The 24126-nt window shown below is 48.1% G+C and overlaps 7 protein-coding genes and 1 non-coding gene across 9 annotated transcripts; 4 read left to right on the forward strand and 4 right to left on the reverse strand.

The window, feature by feature from the left end:
• Positions 1-9: 9 nt before the first annotated feature.
• Positions 10-2316, reverse strand: SPPG_01646 (uncharacterized protein). Its single transcript, XM_016749965.1, has 13 exons — positions 1896-2316; positions 1719-1831; positions 1641-1647; positions 1488-1566; positions 1280-1426; positions 1220-1224; positions 1132-1155; positions 812-1067; positions 662-750; positions 511-595; positions 378-443; positions 215-321; positions 10-154 (listed from the first exon to the last, which is right to left on the reverse strand). The coding sequence occupies exons 1-13, from the start codon at positions 2067-2069 to the stop codon at positions 122-124; spliced, it is 1185 nt and encodes a 394-aa protein (XP_016612252.1). The 5' UTR covers positions 2070-2316; the 3' UTR covers positions 10-121.
• Positions 2317-2436: 120 nt separating this feature from the next.
• SPPG_01647 (uncharacterized protein) lies at positions 2437-3585 on the forward strand. The gene is made up of 4 exons (XM_016749966.1): positions 2437-2653; positions 2713-2720; positions 2776-3057; positions 3129-3585. Exons 1-4 carry the CDS (start codon positions 2485-2487, stop codon positions 3360-3362), a joined length of 693 nt encoding a protein of 230 aa, XP_016612253.1. The 5' UTR covers positions 2437-2484; the 3' UTR covers positions 3363-3585.
• On the reverse strand, positions 3386-5991 carry SPPG_01648. Of its 2 annotated transcripts, none has more exons than XM_016749967.1 (6): positions 5961-5991; positions 5598-5816; positions 4893-5515; positions 4467-4821; positions 4250-4400; positions 3386-4187 (listed from the first exon to the last, which is right to left on the reverse strand). In XM_016749967.1, exons 2-6 carry the CDS (start codon positions 5601-5603, stop codon positions 3649-3651), a joined length of 1674 nt encoding a protein of 557 aa, XP_016612254.1. In that variant the 5' UTR covers positions 5604-5816; positions 5961-5991; the 3' UTR covers positions 3386-3648. The 2 variants fall into 2 exon arrangements, with proteins under 2 accessions (XP_016612254.1, XP_016612255.1); XM_016749968.1 differs by having other exon boundaries at positions 4467-4824.
• Positions 5992-6099: 108 nt separating this feature from the next.
• On the forward strand, positions 6100-7359 carry SPPG_01649 (uncharacterized protein; the record flags this gene model as incomplete). The annotated part of the gene is made up of 5 exons (XM_016749969.1): positions 6100-6173; positions 6235-6358; positions 6418-6492; positions 6556-6795; positions 6858-7359. 5 exons carry the CDS (start codon positions 6100-6102, stop codon positions 7050-7052), a joined length of 708 nt encoding a protein of 235 aa, XP_016612256.1. The 3' UTR covers positions 7053-7359.
• On the reverse strand, positions 7105-11443 carry SPPG_01650 (uncharacterized protein). The gene is made up of 8 exons (XM_016749970.1): positions 10818-11443; positions 10660-10722; positions 10491-10601; positions 10355-10431; positions 10143-10287; positions 9940-10082; positions 7504-9883; positions 7105-7423 (listed from the first exon to the last, which is right to left on the reverse strand). Exons 1-8 carry the CDS (start codon positions 11145-11147, stop codon positions 7208-7210), a joined length of 3465 nt encoding a protein of 1154 aa, XP_016612257.1. The 5' UTR covers positions 11148-11443; the 3' UTR covers positions 7105-7207.
• Positions 11444-12240: 797 nt separating this feature from the next.
• SPPG_01651 (uncharacterized protein) lies at positions 12241-16074 on the forward strand. The gene is made up of 8 exons (XM_016749971.1): positions 12241-12885; positions 12961-13028; positions 13092-13227; positions 13292-13496; positions 13551-13975; positions 14056-14133; positions 14190-14345; positions 14407-16074. The coding sequence occupies exons 1-8, from the start codon at positions 12652-12654 to the stop codon at positions 15844-15846; spliced, it is 2742 nt and encodes a 913-aa protein (XP_016612258.1). The 5' UTR covers positions 12241-12651; the 3' UTR covers positions 15847-16074.
• Positions 16075-16495: 421 nt separating this feature from the next.
• On the forward strand, positions 16496-21011 carry SPPG_01652 (uncharacterized protein). Its single transcript, XM_016749972.1, has 4 exons — positions 16496-18510; positions 18572-19435; positions 19510-20067; positions 20137-21011. The coding sequence occupies exons 1-4, from the start codon at positions 16915-16917 to the stop codon at positions 20803-20805; spliced, it is 3687 nt and encodes a 1228-aa protein (XP_016612259.1). The 5' UTR covers positions 16496-16914; the 3' UTR covers positions 20806-21011.
• A 2997-nt stretch (positions 21012-24008) lies between these two features.
• Positions 24009-24098, reverse strand: SPPG_10034. The gene has a single exon. It is a non-coding gene; the product is annotated as a tRNA-Asn (tRNA).
• Positions 24099-24126: the final 28 nt, after the last annotated feature.

Below are 24126 nucleotides of genomic sequence, written 5' to 3' on the forward strand. Positions count from 1 at the left end.
TGAATCGCGTTGGTCCATCCAAAAAAGAAACAAATTGCACTTCCATTTACGGTCATATTACAATCGAGTGCGCAGCCATTACAAACAAAGACCCTGTCTTATTATTTACGGACACTCTCCATCAGGACTTTGCCTTTCGTTCCTCCAATTTGTCCTGAAAAGCTTGGATTTAATTTTTCACCAAAATGACTCTCGTTGAACTCAGTTACCGTACCGCAAAATATTGTCGAATATCGTCAGCTGTCACCGTTTGCTTGGACTCTGCAAAAGTCTTCAGGTAATTCTTCAGATCCTCCTTCATTTTCTGATAGGCCAATACACCTGGATGGAAAGGTTCAGCCTACATCTTACTGTGTTCTCGGCCGAAACCGTCATACCATTGATGGCCATTTCTCGATCCATGCTGTTGAGTCTTTTCAATCCCATATCGTGGATGGACTCATCTAGCGGAGGTAGTACGTAAACGGCTGTAATCATTTCTCATGTTGTCTATGATTTGAGTAGGCAGACCTGCATCTAAATCTTCTTCTGGTTCAAATGTTTCTTCCTCAAGTGTAATGAAGGACACATTTTCGTCGATGTAGATAGCTTGACACTAAACATTCAAAGTGTCGATTGACATCTGCTCAAGTCCGCCTACCCTGAAGAATCGTGCGGTTACCTGCTTGCATTGACACAACTCTTCACGCCAGCCCTCCTTGCAAAATAGGTCGGGTACAGACGCGTTTTGGACCGGTGGAACTTCCTTATCTAATGACCAATACAGTTGGAGGACCTTCCCGGCAGCGCTACGCTGGACCAGTAAACGCACCTGCAATTAGGCATAGAGTTTCCCCCGTGGCCTCTGCCTCTAGACGCAGTCTTTTGCTCGGAGCAACATGTTCATCGTCATCATGTCTCGGGCGTTTAGTCTGAATCGATGGATCGGTGACTTTCGTTTCCTCGTTTACTGATCCTTCCATGAAGAGAAACCTTGGGCAATCGAAATATTTCCGTATGAAAGGAAGTCTGCTAACACAATTGCGACAGATGTAATCGTATGAGGAATACACTTCATCATCCAAGTCCTGAAATAGTACGTTTCATTGACGTGCCAGATATTCAGTACCAACCAACTATTTATTCACATACCTTTCCGATGCATCGATCGTGCATCTGAAATCGTGCAACATATGAGCCTTCATATGAATCTCGGAATTTGGCGTACTACATGACGTACCCAATCTGAGAAAAGACGGTTATCAAATGGCATTTTGCATCAATCCATCAGAAGCCTCACCTTCACATATAATACATTGGTACATGGTTCCCTCTTCCGTCTCCGGGTCGTAAGGAGTATTGCAGTAGCAGAACTCTCCGGCAAAATTGTGATTGTATGTGTTCTCAACGTTATTTGCCCCGTCTTTCTTCTGCAAAGAGCATTTTCCTAAATTTCGAGACGATTAGTGAAAGGTTTGACGTTAGAAATTGAGTAGGTTCCTGAATACCTGGCATTGCCGCGGTTCCGCAATCACATCGAAAATGTCTTTTATAAAAGAGTTCGACAACTTCATGCGTTGTATGACACTATGCCGGAAAATACGCCGCATATTAACAAGAGGAAAACATCTTAATGTTTACACGAAAGGGTAGTAACCTACAGAGACACTGATCAGACAAGTAAGCTTAAAACGATGTGCTTCATTGTGCCGCATTTGAACTCCAAGAACAGGACTTACAAGCATCCATAGCATACACCAGCTGCACGGTCACCGGACGCTTGGCATGTTTTGCAAGCATACACTTTTTGCCGCAAATATCCGTCGTTAAAGGAGCACCGATCTATTACTCCCTGCAAATGAATTGAAAGCATGTGAGGGGCAATAGGAATTGAGTTCGACGGGGCCTTAACGCACCGGTAGAACCTCTGAAGCTTCAAGAACGAGCTGCTCCTGCTGTAACAGGTAGTCTACAGCGGTAATGGTATTGGTATCGTCACCCTTTGTTTCCGCCATGGGATTCTTGAAAATGTTGGCTGGCTCTGGGAGGAGTTCGCACTGCACCAGCACGACGCGACCGTTATACAACATTCAGTTTTTCAAGAAACGGTTGTGATTCCTCCTCAACCAGACTTTACACAATCGCTGTGACAGCATGAACGGTTGATGACACAGACAATCGTATGTTTGTACTTTGGCGGCATTCTAATATACAGTATAATGCCCAAAAATGACAACTGAAAATGGCTAGAGTCCCTCAAGATTGCCACTTTGCCTGACCAATACACATTTGATATAGATTGCTGCTGTGTTTTCCCATAGGCTTGCTGCTGTGATCCTCGTTACTATACTTGCAATACCACGGACAGGTGGTAAGAACATCTCAAATTACGGTGTGAGCTGCTTACTTGATCTCGTACGACCGACAACCCGGAAACGTGGTTCAACAATTATTTTTCCAACAGCTGGCAGTTTTACAATTCACTCCAGATCTAACAATCACATAATGGCAAAAAAACGATCTCGAACAGCAAAGGATGCAAAAGACGCAGCACCTCGAGACCTTGCACCGACCCAGGGCAGCGGAATTCAAAAGGACATGCCGCGCAAATACCGCAATCTACTAGCCGCAGAGAAATTCTCAAAGCGAGGGAAGAATGTTACTGGGAAAAATGGTGAATTACCTTGTCACTGACAAGTTTAAAAATCGATTGGTTCTTATTGTTTTATTCAGATAACCAGGTCAGATATACGTTTGCGAACACCTTGACCCAATTTTATCTAATGCTTATGACAGTCAGAAGATCGCAGGCCAGGCGAATCCTTGGGCGACTACAGTAAACGTGTAGATGACAAGGTTCGATCTCTCGTAAACACTGCAGTCAAATCTGTCAGCAAGACCCGACAAAAAAAGAAGGAATGGCTGGCGAAGCGAAAGGCAAAATCAACGTCAAAGCGAAAAGGGCAAGCCTCAGATGATGAGGACGACCGTCGATTGGGGAAGGATAATGTCAAATTCGGAACCGTTGCAATGCAGCCCCCTTCTATCACTGCTGTCCCCAAGCAACGTGGCAATAATGTAAGCTTTTGTCAGTTAGTATATGCTGGCTGTCCCATATGTATCGTTGATGTTGTGTTTCTGTACCTTAGCAGGCCGCAGCGATTGCCGCACTACAAAGGCTCGAAAATGCAAGAGCAGAAAAGGAACAGGAATCACAGCCAAAGGACACTGAGGTGATAAATACTGTTGGAAGGAAACGAAAATTAAAAACCCTTCCAGAGGTGGAGCGAATAGCGATAACAAATGAGAGAGAGAGGGCCATTGCTCACTACCGAGCTATCAAGGGAACGCTAACTGCGGAGAGACCCGAAGAGGAAGATTGATTTGCACTTGTAAATAAGCAAGAACACCTGTATATAGTTTTCATAGAATAAGTTCACCGCACGATGGCAAGCATGATTCGGCATATGCTACAATGAAGGGGCAGTTGGGGGATTATGCCAGAGAAGCACAGCAGAACGAATCCAAAAAAAGTTCGAACAGTAGCGTATACAAAACTATGAACAAAAATTAAATTCTACAAGAAACAAAAATAACCAAGTTCCCACTGTACGGGCCATATTGCATGCCGTTGCGTGAACTCCACCCCAGTTCTTCATCCCATCCCCGTCACCACTGTCCTACACCCTGGGCTTGTGGTTGGGCCTGTTGCGTCTGTTGCTCAAACGCTTTGATGTTGGCGATGCGCTGCTCAACCAAGTAAAAAATATACTCATCGAACAGAAGGCGCAAAAGATGGAAGGATCCAAAACTTGTCGCACTCCGTAGCGTTAGATCACGCATGGCTAACGAGCTATAGAACGCCCACTTGAGGAGGAACTGGCGCGCAACGTAAACGTAGCGCTGGGGATCTAATGACTCATCCAAAAAGCGGTTGACGACCGTTTCCAGCCAGTTTGTCCAATGCTCCAGCTTTCCCCCCGTCTGAAGCAATTGCCGAAAATCGATCTCCATAATTTGCATGATATCTGCTTTTCGACATTCACAGACCCAGGAAGCCTGATCGCGGATGTTCTCGAAATCGATTCTGTTCCAATCAGTCAGCATCTGATTCACCTGATCTTGATTGTCTAGAACTGCGGCGGCTGCCTGCGCCAGATGATTAAGAGATGTGTGTCGGCGCAGCTGCTGAATGAATACTTTGGCCACTAAAGTAGAGTGATTACGTATTAGTCCCTCCATCCTAGCACGTTTGAAACGAGCAACAAACCTTCAATTTTCCTGGAAGTTAAAAGCTGGGAATATCCTTCAAGTGCTTTCAGCATCCACCCTTCCAGTTGACGCGCAAATTGTCGCACTGCTTGTATGATTTGAATTGGCATCATTTGGAGCACATTTGGAAGTAGAAGGTTCATGATAGTCTGGACCAGACACATACTGGTTACTGCATGTTCAACACAGGGCAATTTAGATTCACGTCGACTTACATCGTACAATAAGGAATCGTATCTCCAAACGTATTCTACGATTTCAGAGCTGTTGACAATGTCACGGTCTCCAGAAGGAAGATTCTGCCAGTAGCTCTTGATAATGGTTTCCACTTCGTTGAACTTCATGTACTGGACGCTTTGCAAAATGTTCTGGCAGTGTTCCTTGTAGCCGTCCAGCAGTGCTCGGGCAGCTGTGTAACTCATCCCCGCTGGAATCTGCGATTCAAGAATTTCAGGTAGCTCTGGCATCTTGGCTACCAAAGCCTTGTCCAATTGCTGTTGGTGAAGACGGAGCATGTCTTGATCAATGACGAGGCCAGCTGCTGCGGGTTGAGCAAGTGCCTCAGCTTCTCTTCTGGCCACAACGATTTCCATGAGTTCTAACTGCAGAAGAAAGAAGCTAACGAGAATGCAACTACGTACCTCGCTTGTGCTGCTGCAACAATCGCAGCTGTCGTTTCGGCAGATCGCTGCATGGGAGTTGCTGAACTTCGAATTCGAATGTTACAATAATGATATTTCGATTTGCCACGAGTACCAAGTCGCCTAGTTTTGATATCAGGGAACACCGTCCGAATGAGCTTGCCAAATGATGCCGAGTTTACAGGATCGATCCGATGCTCGAGACAATACGAACAATAGTGATCATATAGATTCTGTCGGGGGATACTGATCCCATCGCACGGTTCATAGTTCTCCATGAGCCAATGCGTCACCAAAATGGATCTCGCTTTATCTGCTTGTGGTCCTTGCTGTGCAGCCTTCTGGGCGAGCTGCTCCAACGAGTCCTTCGATTCTAACATCAGTCGGCGCATGTCTGATTCCGTTGGGACTTGGGTATCTCTAGCATTATCCGGATTGCCCGGATGCTCATCGCCCGAATGGTCCCCCTCATCGTAGTGCTCCAGATCGTGCCCATTAGTAGCTCCTTGTGCAAGAACCCCCTGTGCGTTGGCTGCTTCGGTCACCAGCGGGGATTCGGCAGCAAGAGCCTGCGCAGCCGTCATTGCCACAATGTCCACCGCCATGTGATCCACTACTTGTGCCTGGAAAGGACATTTGTTTAGAATAAGGCGGGTGTTCTGGACAAAGCACACCATGTGAGTGAGATCACCGAATCAAACCTACCTCCATAATGCTCCCGCCGCGCGCCGACCAGCGGCCTCCGATGGCTGCCCGCTCAACTCCTTCGCGTTACCGCCTCTTCTCCTACGTCTGTCTTGCTCGGGATGTTCCACTATCGGCCAGTGAAACCCCGTAGCGCGCCGATGTTGCGAGGTGATCCTTGTTCGGTGGTGGTTTCCACGCAACCTTGTTGTCCTGGCAAAACCAAAGCTTGCAATGGCTCTTCCAGGAAGAAAGTGATCACATGAGTAGTGGCGCAGTCGAACTCAGCACGGCGGAGATCCATTTGCAACGACGATATTCTTCGATATTGCATCGATCAAAGTTGCTTTGGGATCTACATTACTTGTTAGAACAACCGCTTACTTTGTAATATTCAAGCTTTTAATGCACAGAGTCTCAAAAGGACATATGCTGCTTGGTAGTGTACGGCTTGGGTGTTGCCAATTCATCCAATGACATGCCGTCAGTAGGAGTGACCAAAGCATTGGCAGGCATTATCTGAATGAAAGAAGAGATACTATTGCTGCATAAACCTTACTATCCAAAGTTCCATGTTCAAGTGCTTTTCAAGTCCAGGTGAATGGAGCAAAAGTTGACCAACCCGATTAGCCGGTTCGAGTGCTTACGGTATCCGCAGGTTGCTCATCAATTGTCCGCTCACCGTCATGACAGTTCCCACCACACAATCTGCCTTTGATAGAACCTGCCAAACCTTCCTTTCGCACTCAAAAAAGATTGGCGATACTTGGCGCTGGGTAACGGTTCGTTGCTTCTCGTTTTGTACAATGCACAAAACGACAAGTGACGTCTTTGGTTACAGCCTGGCGCGTATTTGGCCAAGACTGTTTGGGTGGTGGATAACAGCAATGAGGAGACTGCGAGCAAAGATGAAGAGGTAGTTCTTTTCAGAGTAATTGGCAGTGGATGGTGTACTTGGCGTGATCTGACTTTATAATAGTCAGCCTTGCATGAACCCTCCGACCCGGCAATACTCTCACCAGCAAAGCCAGGCATTACGCTGGAATTCCACGTCATCTATTCAACCACATACGCATGCCCTGTTCTCTATTTCTGTGGCCACACCTCTGCCGGAACAGGGCTCTCTCTGGAGGATATCCGACAGACTGTGAAGGGGCATATGCCAGATTTAGATGAACAAAAGAGGACGGAGTATGACATGCCTGTTGTTTCACAAAAGGTTTGTTTTCCTTTTATTGCTGGAATGTGATATCTAGGGAGGTCTTAACGTCTAGCATCCAGGATCACCCAATATTAGGGATTCCCTTCTACTTCATTCATCCATGTCATACAGCAGACGTGACAGCAGAAATGCTCGAGGCATGTGATTCAGATGCCAATTACTTCGTTTTCTGGCTAAGTCTGGTTGGACAGTTGTTTTCTCCCTTGAGGTTGGTTGAGGTCGGGTATGTTACCTCTGAGACTTGCTGTAGGTAGGCCACACAACACAGATAAAGTACCATTGCATATACTTTCCATAAATGCTGCACGGGACAACAACACCATGCTAAAAACTCAATAAATTAATCATAAAGGCCAGAATTATGTACAAAACGCGTATCCACATGCAATAACGAAATCCACCATATCAATCACATAAGATTCCATCGTTTCAAAACCGCAATAATGACATCCTTGGTAAACGGTTTTCCAACTGCTTCGTCAGCACCGACTTCTCGCAGCTGTTCTTCGGCCTCTGCGTTGCCCACCACCTGATTGGCCGTTGTGATAACCACTGGAGTTCCGCAGCCAAGATCCCGAATGGAGCGTGTGGCTTCGTATCCGTCCATGACGGGCATGACAATGTCCTATAATGAGAGTGTAGAATGAGTACATTTGTCCAAACACGCGAACATAAGTCTTAAAATAATAAAATTTGTCCACGTACCATGAAGATGATATGATACCAATCCGCCTTCCCGGCAACTTTGCTCCTCTTGACCAAATCAACAGCTTCCTGTCCATTCTCCGCTTGATCTATACGCAAATTATCAGGCGGCAACATCTTTTGTAGCATCCGTAATAAGATGCGGCGGTTGATGGTGGAATCGTCGACGATCAGTATTTGTCGCCCACTGTGGTCGGGACGGCAAATAGGTACGTGAGGCGCCGTTATGATGGGTGCACTATTTGTGGATGGATGATCCATTGGTGATGAAAGATTGAGTGGGACTATGGAATTTTGCGGTTGTGTTTGGGTGGGTAGTGAATCCGTGACAGGTTGTTCATGGATAACAGGGGCAAATGGCGGTATTTGGAGCGATTCTTGGTGGTTAGAATGTTCTCCTTGTTTCTTCTCGTCGATTGTTACTAGTTCCAACAGACTATTCGCTCCTTGGTCGACCCGTGTCTGCGCCATGTCTGACAAGCTGGGAGTTTTGATAACGGGTAAGACTAACGCTGGTAAAGGTTCTGCACAATTGTCCGCTTGGAGGGTTGAAGGCGAGTTACCAGCCGTTCTCTGATCTCTCGTCGAGCCCTCACGTTTCGGGGGACGCCAACTTCGTCTCCGTCTCATATTTCCAAACGGCGTAACCTTCACCTCCAGCCCATCTTCAGGACGGTCGTTGACCCGTATCGGCAGAACAACTGTAAACCTGCTCCCTTTACCAGGTTTTGTGTCTACGCCAACCGTGCCGCCCATCAACGCGACAATTTGTTCCGTGATAGCTAGGCCCAGCCCACTACCGCCGTATTCTCGCATTGTCGATACAGCTGCCTGGGCATACGGTCTAAATAAGGTCGCAACCACGTCTGGTGCCATCCCGATACCCGTGTCCCAGACAGAAATTTCAAGGAGGACCCATTCACGCCAATCCGGCTGCGGAGCCGACCACTCCTTTGGAGGGGTGTGATGTATGATCACTGTTGATCCATCCGTACAAGGACTGTCAAGGGGAACCGCCCAAGAAACCGTGCCTAATGTCTCATTTCGAAGCTCTACCATTGGTGAAACGTCTTCACATTCTTCGTGTGGCAGAAGCTCGCGTTCGTGTTTCCCGTTCACATCTGCTGCCTCCAATATCTCAATCATGACTTCCTCCTGTAAGGTCTCCGGCCCCTCTTCTTTCCACGCCTTTTTAGCGAAGCGAACACCTCCCCATTGACATTCTTTGGGTGCCCACCAGCCAGTCACACAACGGACTTCTACTCCAATTTTGCCATTTTCCGGGGTGAACTTGTAAGCATTTGAAATCAAGTTGTTCATGATTTGCTGAAACCGCACCGGATCGGTTTCCACCCATTTTGGAACCTCCGGACTGATATTACAAGAAAACTCGACATCGTGACCCCGAGCCAGCTGTCTGCCACATGAAAAGTTGCCTTCCAAGAGAGTCCAAAAATCGACCAAAACGTTCTCGAGGGACACCCGTCCTGCTTCGAACCTTCCTAGATCCAAAACGTCGTTGACGAGGGCAAGCATGTACTCAGAGGAGAGTTTTATTGCGTGTGCCGATCGGTGTTGTGAATCCTCAATTGATCTCATGGAGGAGTGACTAGGCCGCCGCGGCTGTGTCTTATACTCTGGCCCACGCTGCAAAAGAGGCACCTTTTCGAGCGATTGGGCTGTCACATCTCCTGTGGAATCCTCCTGTGACGAAAGAGGTGTCGTGCTCTCCTTGTGCTGCTTGATCGCAGCCTCTTTTCCCATGTCTTCCAATAAAAATTCTGCCATGTTGGTAATGGCGTGCAAGGGATTACGTAGTTCGTGGCACAAAAACGACAGAAAAACGGCCTTATCCCGGTCCGCCCCTTCCGCTCTGCCCTTTGCTGCATCCAACTTTGTCAATGCATCAGTCAATTCCGCGGTCCGTATCTTGACACGGTTCTCCACGCTCTGATACGCTTTATCTCTCTCCGCCAAGATTGTGACGAATGATAAAGCAGTGAAAATGAGCACAGACAGGAACAGCTGGATCCAGATCAACTGTTGAGAAATGGGAATGATCTGATCTGTGTCCTTGTGAGACTTGCTGAAGATGACCGCGGTGGTTGCCGCAGATAGTGCCACCAACATGGTGGAAAAAGCTGCACCAAAGACACCCAGGAGAGTGCTCATATACAGAACCCACGGGTAACATAAATAGAGTCCGACGATTGCTGAGAAAATAGACCGGTCCAGAAAATACATGCTTATCGCAGGGCACGCGATGACGAGAACGGACAAAACTACGGATTGAATAAATCGTGAGCGCTGGTATCGTATAAAATTCTTGATTTTCTCCGGAGTTGTGCGTCCGATGGAAACAACAAGGGGGGCCGTCAAACTACAATGGAACTTATTAGGTACCTTGAACACCTGGAACACCGATCCTATACGTACGCCATTCCAACAAAGTTCCGACCTAGCCATCTCAGATAAGCAGCATGGTATTCAAAAGATGGATTGATCAGCCACATGGTCATATAGCCACCGCCGAGGGCAGTGATGAGAATTGTTAGACACCCAATCCCAAAAGATATCATCTATAAATCAAGATTTCAGTTTATTCTCGATGCAAGGATCGAAAGTCCGGGCGCACTTACGTGGGCTCTTTTGGTCAAGTCGATAGGACCAGGTTCTGTAAGGAGACTGGCCAAGGTAAATGTTGTAAAAGACACGAGCAGCGCCTCAACCGAGTTTACGATCGTAAACGCTAGACATATCTGCCACGGCCACTTCCATACCCAACTGTTTGGTGAACGTTAAAATTCGGAGCAAAACTAAATCCAAAGGAACCAGGCAGCAAAGTGCTTACTTTACAGTGTATATGCCTAGCGCCATCCAGAATGGGATCAGCCGCCGGGTATATGGTGATGAAACGATCATGCAGCCCTATGGTTCAGGATGATTTCAGATTCTGACATCAAGGTGGATCTCTTTTGCTGACGTACCACATATACTCCGTTGGGCGGCCAGAAAGAGGAATAGTCCTTCAGAGTATATTGCAAAGCTACATACGCGATGATCCACCAGAGAACAGTAGCAGCGATCGCGCTCCTCCACTGGAGACGCCAACAGTCAGATACATGCTGTTACCAGTTGCAATCACAGACAACATACCGGTCTCCACCAAAGTGGCCTTTCCGTAATTGAAGGAGGATATTCTAGTCCGCATGTTATTAACTATGTTGAAATGATTAGCAGGGCGTTTTACCAACAAAACATGTCTCTCCAGCGATACACGATCACAAGAGTATCACATTGCTGTAACGACTTACCAATCTTTTCCATGATCTCCGGCGACTCCATCTGTTTTCCCCAGACCCAGTCGAGTTGGCATTGCCTGCACTTTCATGCCCTGGTCGGGACAGGGAAACCCTTGGAGACGAAACCCTTGCACTGTCCCGTCGTCGACTATCTGTTGTCGGGCGGGGTGCTGACCATTTCCATTGTGGCGGCGTAGCATCCAGCCGTGTAGGCCGTTGTGCAAGAGGCGGATTCTGCAGAATAGCAATCTCCTCCGTTCCCGAGTTGTCTGCAGCTTGAAACGTAGTTGCAGGGCCTGGCTCAGTGGACTCTGATGGAACCATTGACAGATGTTTCGCCATTATATTACGGACAAGATCTAGATTATGGGGAATGAGCTACATAAACTTGGGTCGTCACTGAATCTCCAGTGTACCGTTTGCAATGCCAGCAGGTGCACTCTCTCAAACGACGGCATTCGGAGTTGTGAACGCCGACGAGACGGTGTTTGCGAGTGCAAACTGCCTACGTCAAAAGTGTGTGGTGGCCAAAAGGAACGGAGTCTGATGGAAGCCAAAAACTGTGAAATCTCGAAATCAAGCAGAATTCCTAGTTGGAAGTTGCAAAAGAAACAGTCCCCAAATCCAACTTTAAATTGCAAGTGTCCATGGGCTTGGACCAGAACCGTACAAACTTCTGGAACTTTTCCGAAGGCCCGACAGTGTCTCACAAGGCATGTTTGGGTCATTTGGTAATTAAGAAGGAATGAAAAAGACCCGCGAACCAGTTGGAAATTTCATTTCAAAGCCCATCCCAAAAGGCTTTTTGCTCGTCGTCGTCGTTTAAAGGCAGAAAGGCTTTGGCCAACGGGGCTTTGCCAACGGGCTTTTAAAACAACTTGCTACGACATCGACTGCCAATCTTGGAGGGTTCGTTGATGGCAACCGACTTCTTGGTTGGCGCCCCTGCTTTTTGGAAACTTTCATAGTCCACGCCCTTGGCTCATGGGCTGATCGACAAACTGGACAAGAAGATAGCCAAAGTCGGCCACAAGCCCCCTCTTCCCTCCTCTACCCCGACGAACGAGCGTATGCGATCACTGCGATGGGGCGAACATGGCAAAGATGGGAACCGGCTGTGGTCGCCAAACGGGCGTTTGCCTCCCATTGCTGTACAGATGAGGGATGCTGCCACATGACGCGTTGGATCCTTCCCCAACTTATTTAGGGGCAGGACAATCTGAAGGGATCCAAAGTAACAAAAAAAAACACACATCCCTCTTGCACATTCGTACTCTGTACAGGAAACTTGTTCAAGGAGGGAGGGGAGGGAGGAGAAATGGCCATGGCAACTTGACAACGTACGTCATGGAACAGAAGCAAAAAACGACGACGACATGAGAAAGGGGGGGACAAGGAGAGTCAGGCGAATTCCAAATGAAAAAAGGGACTGTCCAACCAACCAGTCGCCGTGTGAACGCCGCAAAAGTCACTTTTTTGGGATGCAAGCGAGGAGATCAAAGGAAAGCAATAATGGGGAATTTCATTTCAACTCCCCCCTTTTGGTTCCTGCATGAACAGCACCACTCACCACCCTCATGAACTCGTGCTCGCCGCCCCCCACAGAAATCAGGCGTCTGTCGCAATATCCTGTAAGCCCTTTTTTTTGCCTCGTTTTTATCAGCGACACAAGGCTTGGTATCCTGGGGCCCGTCCATCTCCTTTCAATTTTGCCAAAAGGGCACGCTGCATGCACAGTCGCCATCTTGAGCATTTCGCGGTTTAAAACGACCGCACTTGGTCACATCTTCCCTGCAATCTGCAACCTGCTTTCGCAACGCCCACTTGTCCTTTCCACTAATACTTTATGAGTGCACCTCCACCGCTGCCAGCGCCGCAGCGCGCGTTCCCAGAGGGGAGCGATTTGAACATTAGCTGGTCGGCAGGACTGATTGCTACCAGCTATGTCGTCTCAGCTGCAGGAGCATGGGTGGCACTGGAACTGATCAGGTTAAGGACAAGCAATAGAGGATGGTTTAATTGGGTTTTACTCTTGCTTGCATCCTTTGTGACCGGAGGCCTGGCCATCTTCTCCATGCATGTAAGTGTGCGGCTGTTGAATCCCCGAGGGCTAGGAGATTCATGTTAAAAGGTAACCTTTCTATTGGCCGAATAGTTTGTTGGAATGGCTGCCTTTCAACTTTATCATGCTCATGCATCCGTGAAAGTTTTCTTTGCCACGGGGTAAGGTGTCTTTGAAAATGCACAATGACTTTTACACTTGAATTCATTCTCAGCAACGCACAGATTGACTATTGGATCATTGATCGAACCCATTTTCTGCGTTTGCGTGGGAGTTTACATAACTGGAGCACAAGACAATCCATCAAATCTGCGATTGTTGCTGGGAGGTGTATTCGCTGCGCTCGGAATTTGCTTGATGGTATGCCGTTATGCCTTTCCTAGCAGATCCTTGATGGCATCTACTAATTCAGCGCCCTTTGCAGCATTTCACGGCAATGACAGCAATGCGTGTCGCAATTGATTGGATTCCCGCACTTGTCTTCCTTTCGTGCCTTATCGCACTTTTTGCCACGACAACCGCACTATCTGTATTCTTCCGGTTGCGTGCCGTGTGGCAGAATAGTCTTTGGAAACAGTTGGGCTGTGCCATGATCTTGGCAGGAGCAGTCTGCTGCATGCATTACACTGGTAAGATAATCGAGATGGAGCCATGTAAAATGTCGGCATTAATCTTTCTCTCAGGGATGGCCGCCGCAAATTATGCCATAGATCCAAATTTTCCACCACAGAGCGATGCAGTCACGCATGGAACCTTGCCTGTAAACGATGTCTTGCGGATTGGACTCGGTTTCTCGGGTTTCTGTGGCGTTCTTACACTGGGCCTTTTGCTGATGCGATTGCGAAACTATTACTATGGCATCGGCGTTCGCAAAGGTCAATTAACTCTGGCCGTCCTACTTGTTGACTCGCGTGGTCATATTATGGTCGACAGTGAAGGCCACTTACCAACTCGAGCTGTGCTGGGAAACTTTGATTTCGACCCTGCGAGGCCAATGGCGCATCCAGCGCTGCTCTGGCTGCTAAAGACATCGGGTGCTTGGGACAAGATCAATCACTTGGCATATGCTTTCAGAAAACATGGCGGCAGAGTTTACAGACTGCTCCAGGTACGCAGATGGCGTTTGGTTACGGTGTGGATCGAGTTGCAAAACTGCATGGTGCTTACACTACATTGGCTGTATCCCAGGATGTGCTTGTGGATCGTCCAGATGGTGAATTGGCGAATCGCCGTATGCCTTTCTACCGTCTAGCGCTTGTACATGAGGTAAGATTTTGAACAGTCGATGTTGTGCTGTGCGTAGTCTCAAGCATCGGAAACAGGTTGTAACATTGTCAACATTCATGGGCATTCCTTTTGATCGAATGGGCTTGATGTATGATACAGTCTTGGAGGCAAGAGATGGATGGGTGGGCCTTCTTGTAGACCATCTGGATTCATGTCGTGCTGGAGAGCTGGCTGCCAGAGGATTTCGTTGGGTAGGGGTCTTTTGCGTTCGCTGTGCAAGTTTTTCAGTATCTTACCTTTTTTCAATGACAGACCTCGCAAAAGCATGTCATCACTATTCTATCCCGTCACCTCCGAGTGAGCGCTGGTGCTATCAGGCCTATCATTCTGGATGTGCCTGATTACGTCAGCACTCGAACCCGGCCGCTCAAATCTGGTCTGCATGCGGGCGTGCTCCTTGTTCACCCCAAGATAGGCAATTTTCAGATTATGGTTCCTAGTCGGGATCGCTCAACAATTCCAGAAGTGGAGCTTTCTCCGATAGCTTTTGGGGCACTGAAAGACAATGCCCGTCGGTTGAATGCGTACCTTGCCCCCATTCTCACTGGAGGTGGAGGGGAAAGTATGGTTATGGCTGATTATGTTGCGGCGTCCGAGATCTTGTCTGCATTGACGCGAATGGGAATTGGCATGGATCCCGCATCTGCACTGCCGCTAGAATCACTTACTCCACCTGAGAGTGTGCTTGTACTCCACCGTAAAACTAAACCGATGGATGCGCCTGGAGATTCTCCCAAACTCAATCCGCCAAAGAACGGACGAGAAGAATATCCATGGGTCTCACGCGTTCCTTTTGGATCTTGGTCTCCATCGCCAAACTCAGGTGATGTGGACATACTCTTATTTATTCGGTTGCATTCAGCTGTTGGTGGCAAGTTCACCCCTCCCGCCGGTTTTACCCTCGTGGATCTTACCGTGTTCGAGGCGATGCATTATGCACGATGCTTTCCTGCGAGACTCCGTCGCATATTGGGCTTGGAAATGAATGCAGATTTGGACGAAATGATTGTGCCGACCCCACTAGGTCTTTTAGATTCTGGTGATTCCAAACGCACAAGTGCTCAAAAGGTGCCTATATCCAACCTGTGGAGAGATTCTGTTGGCTCCAAAATGTCGGCTACCGATGGGACCACATCCCGAACGTTGAGCGAGGATAAACATGGACATGTGGTCCTCAATGTGGACGACATCTTGCGCGAGGGCCCGCCGGAGGATGTAGTCTCTCGGCCAGCCATGCCACATTCCGGGTCCAAAGGAACCTTGGTAAATCCTCCGGAGTCAACCCGTTTGTCACTGCCACGTCGCATGTCGTTGCACAAGCTGAAAAAGGCACTCGGATTCACTGATCGTAGCGCCAAAGACGCGACCAACGATCATTTTGTACCCGACTTGTCCATAGATGCCACTCCTCTTGCAGAATTCCGTCCTCACTCTGAGCCATCTGGTGCCCTGAGTGACGATGACGAACCCATCCCCGATGCTTTGGGCCCCGAGGCTTCGCCGGCGGCCAATGCATGGCAGGCCGTACGTTGGGTCAAACTATATATTAACGCGGACTGGAGGCATTTGCTGAACGCTGGAACGAAGAGCAATGGCATTGGCGGATTCTTATTTGGAGGTCCTAACTGGTCGAAAATGAGCATCAATGGAGAAGATGGTGGCCGCGTTTCCAGGAGCAACAGTGCAACATGAAAAGAACCTGAAAGGGCGTAAACTTGATAATTGTGACATCGTCCTAAGTTGCATATTAACTACAGTAGATACTTGAATATTTGGCCTATATGATTATTATTTTAGTGATGGTAGCGTTCCTTTTTGTGTAGCTTGAAAGCTTGCGGGATATCGTATTTTTGATATAGTGATATGTTTGCGTATATTGTAGATAGTAGTTAAACACAATTGAATTAATTAAACATGCCATTAATTGACCCTTGTGCAGTTGAGAAAAACGGATCGCCGATTCCTTCGCAAAGGGATGTCTATCTGGAGACATCCCGCGCAAACCTCACGGCGGCGACCATGGCTGGGCGTTAAATTTCCTTTATAAAAAGACCGTTGAGCGGATGGCCCTTCCAAGCCGTACACTCTCGTGTGCTAGCTGTGTGCGTACATTGGTTATCTTGAGCTTTGCCTGTTTTAAACCCGTTGGCTACAGCTTTCCATACGAGCTTCAGTAACGTTTGATGCAAGCTGTATCCCCACAGGTGGCTATACTGACATAACTTTATTTCCTTGTTCCTTACTTGACCCGCTAATTTGGGTGTCTTCAGGCGTTCATCCAGAGGCCAGAACCTGAAATGCACCAGAGGGCACCTTGATGCTATAGGTACGGATAGAATCCGTGCAGAATGAGAGGGAAAATCGCATCAAGATATCATCGATCCTGCAGCCTCCTTGGTTTGGTCGGAACAATATGGCCGTTTCCTATGCGATTACGCAAACGCCAACATGTCGGAACGCGAAGGCATATCGAGACACATGGTTGGCCAAACAGAACATAAGGGTGTATGCGAGGGTTATTTTGACCATTTAGTTCAGGTAGGACGGTGCATGACCTGAAGCATATCTCCGCATCTGGGGACATATTATTCCTCATGTAGTCAGAGGGAAAGTCTAGATCCGCGTTCGTGAACCCCGTCCCTTATAACTAAACCGTAAGAGGTTGTGAAGCAGCTAGAAAAAAGGCGAACTTGGAAATTGGTGGAAAACCCTTTACCATTTTGACAGCCGCCGTTGGAGGCGACACATATCGATTATACAATGGCACGCGCTGACGACGTGGATCTGGATGCGACGCATACGGATTTGCGGGAGCAGGAGCTTTCACTGCCGACAATTTTGGGTCGCATGCCAGCAAGAACACGCCCAGCACAACGCGAGGATGTGTTGCCTAAAAGGACACGCAGACATGAACGATTTCAAGCACCCGAGCAATTGGGCATAAGTTACTTCGCATCGGGCCTTCAAGCCTGTTTCTCTGTTGTTGCCTGGGGAGTATTCTTTTTTGTTTTGGCCCATATTTCGAGGACCTGTCGTGTTGGAAAGTTGATTCTCATCTGGTTACCCACTGGCGCACTCGCATCCGCCATGATGAGAACGGACACGGCGGTACGATACGTGTTAGCGTTATTTTACGTGCTCATAGTGATGGGATCCATGGCTATGGAATTTCCTATCGCTACAGCAGGCGTTGTTGCAGTCTCTTCTGGTGTTGTCGGGGTGCTTATATCAACAGTGATGCGATGGGCGGTCCCAAACGTATCAAAAGGGCTGGAGACTTTGCGGGGAATTGTGATTTTCTCATGTCTCATTCCGGTATCAGCTCTGTTGGAAACTTGCTGCTTTGCATTAGGGATGTCGTCTCTGCAATTGTTAGCTGGAGTTTCTTACAAGCAGCTCGTTTTCAACATGTTCCCGCCGGTTATGTTGGGTTTGCTAGTAACCTGCCCGTTTTTGACGACCATGGATAAGAGGAAGGCGATTCATGTTGTGTGGTTTTGGAAGCAAGGCTATATGTACGAGGCTCTATGGTTTACTCTTTCGATTGGCCTGGCAGTCGGCTTACCCTTCACATTCGCCTCGGTTCCCAATAACAATTTTGGACCAGTGTTCTTCTACATGTTTCCACTGTCGATGGCCGTGGCTTTAACGACCGGCATGTCTGGTCTGTGTGTTTACGCGGCAGTGGCCATTACCTCTGTGCTATCAGCGAATATTGTACTAGTACAACCTTCCGCTCCTGTGGATACCGACTACACCTCCTTTCGCACTGAGATGTTGCAGCGATTACAATACTGGGTCTGTGTGATGATGACCGCTGGTCTAATGCTAGCCGCTGCTGTCGCCGAAAGAAATGCTCTTTTAGCGATTCTAGAACGTAAAGAACGGGAACGGGAGCGGAATAATCGTGACGAATCTCTTAAGCGACCTAGTGCTGCTTTGGCAGCCTCTGAATCTAGCATGGTGCTCGGGTTTGTGTGCAATGAGCTACGTAAGCCAATAGAGGACATTGTGCGGATGACGGAACCCATGGCCCTCGTGGGAGAGGATGCTTTTGCGGCTGCTTCTGTCTCGTTATGCGGTCGCGCCATCAAAAGGTTGGGAGAGCACATTCTTCAGTTACTAACAGATGCCTACGACTTTGCGCGGATTGGCAATGGACTGGTGACACCCAAAGTGTCTGTAGTGAATCTGCCGGAGTTGCTGGAGCAGATTACGACTGCCGTACGTGCTCAATATGGAAACCGGAAGATCCAGTTGGAAGTTCGACTTGCGCCTGGCTTACCCCAATACGTATTGGTTGATGAAAGTTGCTTGAGACGGGTATTACAAGTTCTTTGTGCCAATGCTTGCAAGGTAAGAATCCTTGAGCGTAAGCTGTTTAGTACAGAGACTGAGTAAGCGGATTCGTCACTAGCATGTTTCGCGACGCAGCCGCATCATCTTTGATGCCGTTCTGTCAACAAAATACTCCCGCGGCGGAGAAAAGAGAGATACTGTTGACGTTGATATGTCCATTACAGTAACGGACTGGGTATTAGAGCACCCCCAAGCCGACATTTTGCTCCGTCCTTATGCTCACCTCTCGGCCACGACAACCGCAACGGCGGATCTGTCACTCGCGGTTGCCAGCGGCTTTGCGCGCTGCATGGGTGGAAGGGTCGTCGTGTTTGGCCAGCATGGTCGAGGAACGGTCTTCTCGTGTAAATTTCCCCTTCGGGTTTTGGAACGGCCGCCCAGTTTGGGCGAAATGGAAATGGGTGACTTGGGGGTATCAGAAACTTCTTCGATAGCATCCACTCCCCCAGCCTCATTACCCACGACGTTAGAACGTCCAAGTCGACCACCGTTGCTGCGTCAACTTACCGGTGCAGCTGGCAATGCTGCTGGGGCCCTACTTACCAAAGATATTTCCCGCCGGCTGTCTTTGGGGACTTTGAGAAGAAGGTCAAGAGATTACGCTGCCGTTTCTGGTAATGAAGCAACTATGACTGTAGAACACACAACGGAGGACTACCCTCCAGATACCCCTCCCGAAACCCACATCGGCGAAATTGAGCCTGTGGAGTCTGGGCCATCAGATTTTAAAGATTCCAAGAAGCTTGTTCTCGTTGTAGACGACTCGAGCATCAGCCGTGCGATATTGGTGCGTATGCTGCAGAGGTATCCGCAATTAGATGTGCACGAAGCGGCAAATGGTTCGCGGGCGCTGCAACTCTGCCTTGCACAGACGTTTTCAATCATTTTCATGGATATGGAGATGCCGGAAATGACTGGACCTGTAAGCATCTGTGCTTGGTCGTCTTCAGGAGGGTTGGATATCTTACCTGAGAGCTTATTTAACGCATGTTATAGGCGGTAGCTCTGCGTCTCCGCCACGAAGGCCTCACCGCACCCATTATCCTTACAACGGCCAATACGTTAGGCCAAGATCAACTTCGTCAATCTGGAATTAACGAACTGCTCGTTAAGCCCATTACCAAAGAGAATATCAAAAATGTGCTGAGCAAGTACGGTGTCATTGAAGAACTCGAGCCGACGTATCCACCCGAGACACCACTCAGTTCGGCCCCAACCACTATGGAGCGGTCCGAGACAGCTGATCTCCTTCCCAAGCACCCAAAAGATGGCATAACGGGCTACGAATCTCCGAAATCAACACCATCATCTTCTCTTAGCCGCCCTTCCAGCCTGTTCCGCCCGCAACACCTACTGGTGGGGAACGCCGCGATATTGGTGGTGGATGATAACCCTATCGGCAGAGCGCTATTGAAAAAAGCGCTGACCCAGATCTTGCCAGGACGGGACATTGTCGAGGCGGCGGACGGATCTGAGGCGGTGGCTAGATGTGCAGCTGGTGAGAAATTTGCCATCATCTATATGGATTTAGAAATGCCGCATATGGATGGAGATGTAAGTTCGCACTGTCTTATTTTCTAATTGTCACACAGTCAGAAATTCAAACATCACCACCCAAAACAGATTGCTGCCACTCGCATTCGCAATATGCGCGTAGCGTCTGGCGGTCCCCCCATCGTGGCCGTCACAGGGCATGGTCTCGACTCAGAGGCCTACCATAGCCTCCGCGCTGCAGGGATAAACGAAGCCATCAGCAAGCCCGTCGCGCGGGAAGTCCTTGTTGATACTCTGCGCCGGTATGGCATCCTTGGTATATCCCCCAGCCCCTCAGGAACAACGTCCCCGGAATTTGAGCGCAAAGATGCGGGATTCGCTCCAGTACGGATGGGTTCTTCCGTCTCTGAATCTGTGGTGCGGAGCGCTCCTGGGTCATCGCGGTTAATGACACCGGATTTAGGAGCTGCCGTGCGTGCATTGAGGGACAGAGAACGCCTATCACCCCTGTCCAGGTCCAGAAGTCCATCTCCTGAAAGAAAGCAGCCTCATCGAGGCGAATCTGCGGAAGCAGGCAGAAGATCGACCATTTCCTCCGGATCTTCTCCTACATTCAAATTAAAGGGTCGATCAGGCGGTACGTCGCCCGATACCGCATCCCCTCCCGAGCATGCTGCAAATTCACCTGGGGATCTCCGGCGAATCCTCCTGCGCGGCGGATCACCCGTCGAGATCCCTCGTCGTCGATTGGCTTCGGCTCCGGATGTCGGGCTGAGTAGGAACTCTGGGGTGGAATGAGCGGTATTGATAGAGCACAGCTCTCAAATGTATACATTATTGTTCGTTTGTTTATTGTGACGTGATATGTTGTGACTGCGACTGCTTTATTTGATGCATGTCTTATTTTAATCACCATTTCTCCGCTGAATCTGCATAAATATCATCCAAGAAGAATTAGGAACGTACACACATGCTAATATGATAAACAATTAACAATAGCGCACGAATATATGTATCCACAATTTGATTCCTTCAGACAAGCATGTAAATGATAGTAGTATAAGCCGCGTAGCTATGATATAGCAAACTTGCATCGCTAAGGTGTCGTCTATATGTGTCCAAAGTCCTTCCTCATGAATGAATGAGTTTTCGGGTACAAAGCAAGGTTGCGCAGCGTGATCTTGACCTGATCCCCCAATCCCCAACGATCATAGTCCGCAAAACGCAGGCAAATGAAGCCTGAAGATTAAAAAAGACCAAGACTGCTTGAGAAGTCAAAAAAACAAATTCCGAAAATAATCAGAAAGTGAGTGCACCATTTTAGAACATCAACTCGGTGCTGCCAGTTATACGTTTTACAGTTATTCATCACTTTGACATCTCTGAAGCTAATACTCAGGCCCTCAATTTATACTTCAAGTCTCGGGTGACTGATATACATGAGTGTGCTGGCTGCAGTTGCGAATCAGATGCGAATCCGACAGTAAATCAGTTCTTGTGCCTACTTCGAAACTTTTGAGACTTAAAAGAGCATTGTAATCGTAATATTGACTGCTGTTATTTTGGTGGCTCGGATGTCTACGCCCGTCGCAAGATAAATTATTGACTGGATTGACAGGTATGCCTTGATAAGGTCATTCACGACCTGTTGTGCAGAAGAAAAACCGCTCAGTATCCTATCTGCAACCCGACTGGATTGTCAAGTCTAAACTCGAGATGAACGCTAACATGTGGTTTAATGGCTCCTATGAAAAGGAGAGAGTGCCCAACTGGGTCTTTTAGAAGGACGACATTTCTTCTTGGTGGTCGAAGTGGGCATGGAATGATAATCATTCAGACAAGAAAGCACAGCACGGGCTCCAAAAAGAGCAAGGTTGAGGAAGAAGTGAGATTCATGCACGATGGCGGTTATGTTACCTCTTAAATGTGCATTATGAGGGGACTCGCAGCCGCCGGCCGTAGCTCTCCCCTCTAGCATTAATCATCAGCAGTAGTGGGACAGCACTCGAAACATTTTCGTCCTCTCGCTGAATTCACTCGGCCCCCAATGTACTCAATATACGAGCAGATAACACAGTACATCCCTCGCAAGGAAGCGTTAAAAACTTTGGGTGTATTAACCGCCTTAGGCCGAGCTAAGGTCATTCAGAATGTCGATCCTTACCAGTGCCGACCTTGGATAGTTGAAGGTACTGGCGGAGCTCACATCCGCCCTGGGTTTCTCTTGCCATAACGACAAGGACGACTGTGTTTGAATGATATATTCACGGTGACGCTTGCTGACACCACTCTCAGCGTTAATTCCATTGGGGAATTGGTATTTAATATACCATATTACAGTGCCCACCGGCTGGCCAAAAGTTTGAACATTTGCAGTCAAGGAACATGCAGACCCTCCTAATGATTTATCTGGCTGTGATGTTATCCGGTGCGGCGAGAATCGAAGAGATGAAGCCAGCGGTATCAAACTGCATCATAGTAGGAGTCATTGAAGCGGTCATTGCTGAGAAATACTTCGGGGATCGCCGGTTCTCCGTAGATCTTGTTAATGAATATTCGCAGGCGGACTGTGTGCCTAGGGATCATCGTGAAGTTCAACACCACAGAGATGTGTCAAGCCATGTGGGGGATGACTGCCACCAGGTACCGTAGCCCGTCCATCTACGCTGGACTAAACTCGTAGATAATTTGTTAAATCTGCCTGGTAGATGGTGCATGGAAAGTAACCGCGAATATTTAAACGTCCTTCCCGCGGGAGGACTTAATGAAGTCCCGATCCCCAGAGGAATAACGTCAAGAATGACGGTGTCAGCAAGCCTTGTTCCATAGATGTATGATCCAAGAGCAGGCTTCGTTGTCGTTTTTAGTCAGAGAGCACGCAACGCGGAAACGAGCTCCACCACTTGAAACCTATCTACATGGACGAATGGGCGGACCGGTGTCCTTGCGCAACCACTTACGATCTTCCATATGCGAATCATGGAAGTGTGGTCATGGAACCCTGCCAATCGGAGTAAAAGGCAAACTATAACTCGTGAATTTACACATCCTTACCTAGAACCTCATTGTGCGAGTGTCTAGTCAACTAGAATGGTCAACACGAGCTCGGAGGAAGACGACGAAGATGGTGATCGATCTTATAAATGGTTCAGGCAAGAGGCACTCCTTACTGCCGGACTTTAATATCTTCAAGTTCACAATGAAAGCGGAATTTTGGCGTCCTGACTGCCTGTTTGGCATTATCGTCGAAGCATGGACAATATTTCAAACCGCATCTGGTTTTTCGATGAGATCTAGGAGTGACACACTTTCACGATTATCAGAATTCTACAAGCTGAGAATTAACCTGCTGTCTCTAGAATATTTGGAAATGCTTGCTAATTGAAATCTTTGATTTTCCAACGCTTTCGTTCCTCTCAATAAGTCACTGATGTTAAACTAGTCAAGACAGATGGATTTTCAGATTTTTCCTTGTCCCATCGCTGCCTATGAATGTCCAGCAGTGGGTCATGGGCAATGTCAAGTAGCGACAAGGACATCACATGGCCGGCAGCAGAACCTTTTGTCAACTGCATAGGCCACATGTCAAGTGAGCCATGTCCCAAAAGTGTGACAGAATTTTGCAGGAGCGCATACAGAAATGCTTAACTCTGCTAACCCTATGCTACTAGTATTGGAAACACATGGGGTGACTTCTACGGGTTCCACTGAGAGCCTTACTGGAATAAATAGCAAAATGTGCGTACTTGCTGGGTCACTTTATGCTTCAATCTTGAAGTTGCTCAGTGTCCTCATGACATATACAAGAAAAGAAAATACGCTGGGATACAGCCTAGATGCGCTTCGGTCCCTTTTCGTAAACATCCATAGGTGTGAACACCCTTGCCCAAGTCACAACTACAACCAGTATAACTAAACATTAGAAAACTCGAAAATATAGAAAAGAACTTGTTCCAACGAACTCCTTCCGAGGAAAAAAGAAAGCGCATCAATGTTGGCAGCGCTCCCGGCCAGGGTCGAACTGGCAACCTCTCGGTAGCTAGTAGCTAATGCTAACAGCCGAACGCGCTAACCAATTGCGCCACGGAAGCTGCATGAAGTGATATGGAGATGATACAT

This window comes from Spizellomyces punctatus (assembly GCF_000182565.1).
Source record: "Spizellomyces punctatus DAOM BR117 chromosome Unknown supercont1.2, whole genome shotgun sequence".
In the NCBI taxonomy this organism is placed as follows: domain Eukaryota; kingdom Fungi; phylum Chytridiomycota; class Chytridiomycetes; order Spizellomycetales; family Spizellomycetaceae; genus Spizellomyces; species Spizellomyces punctatus.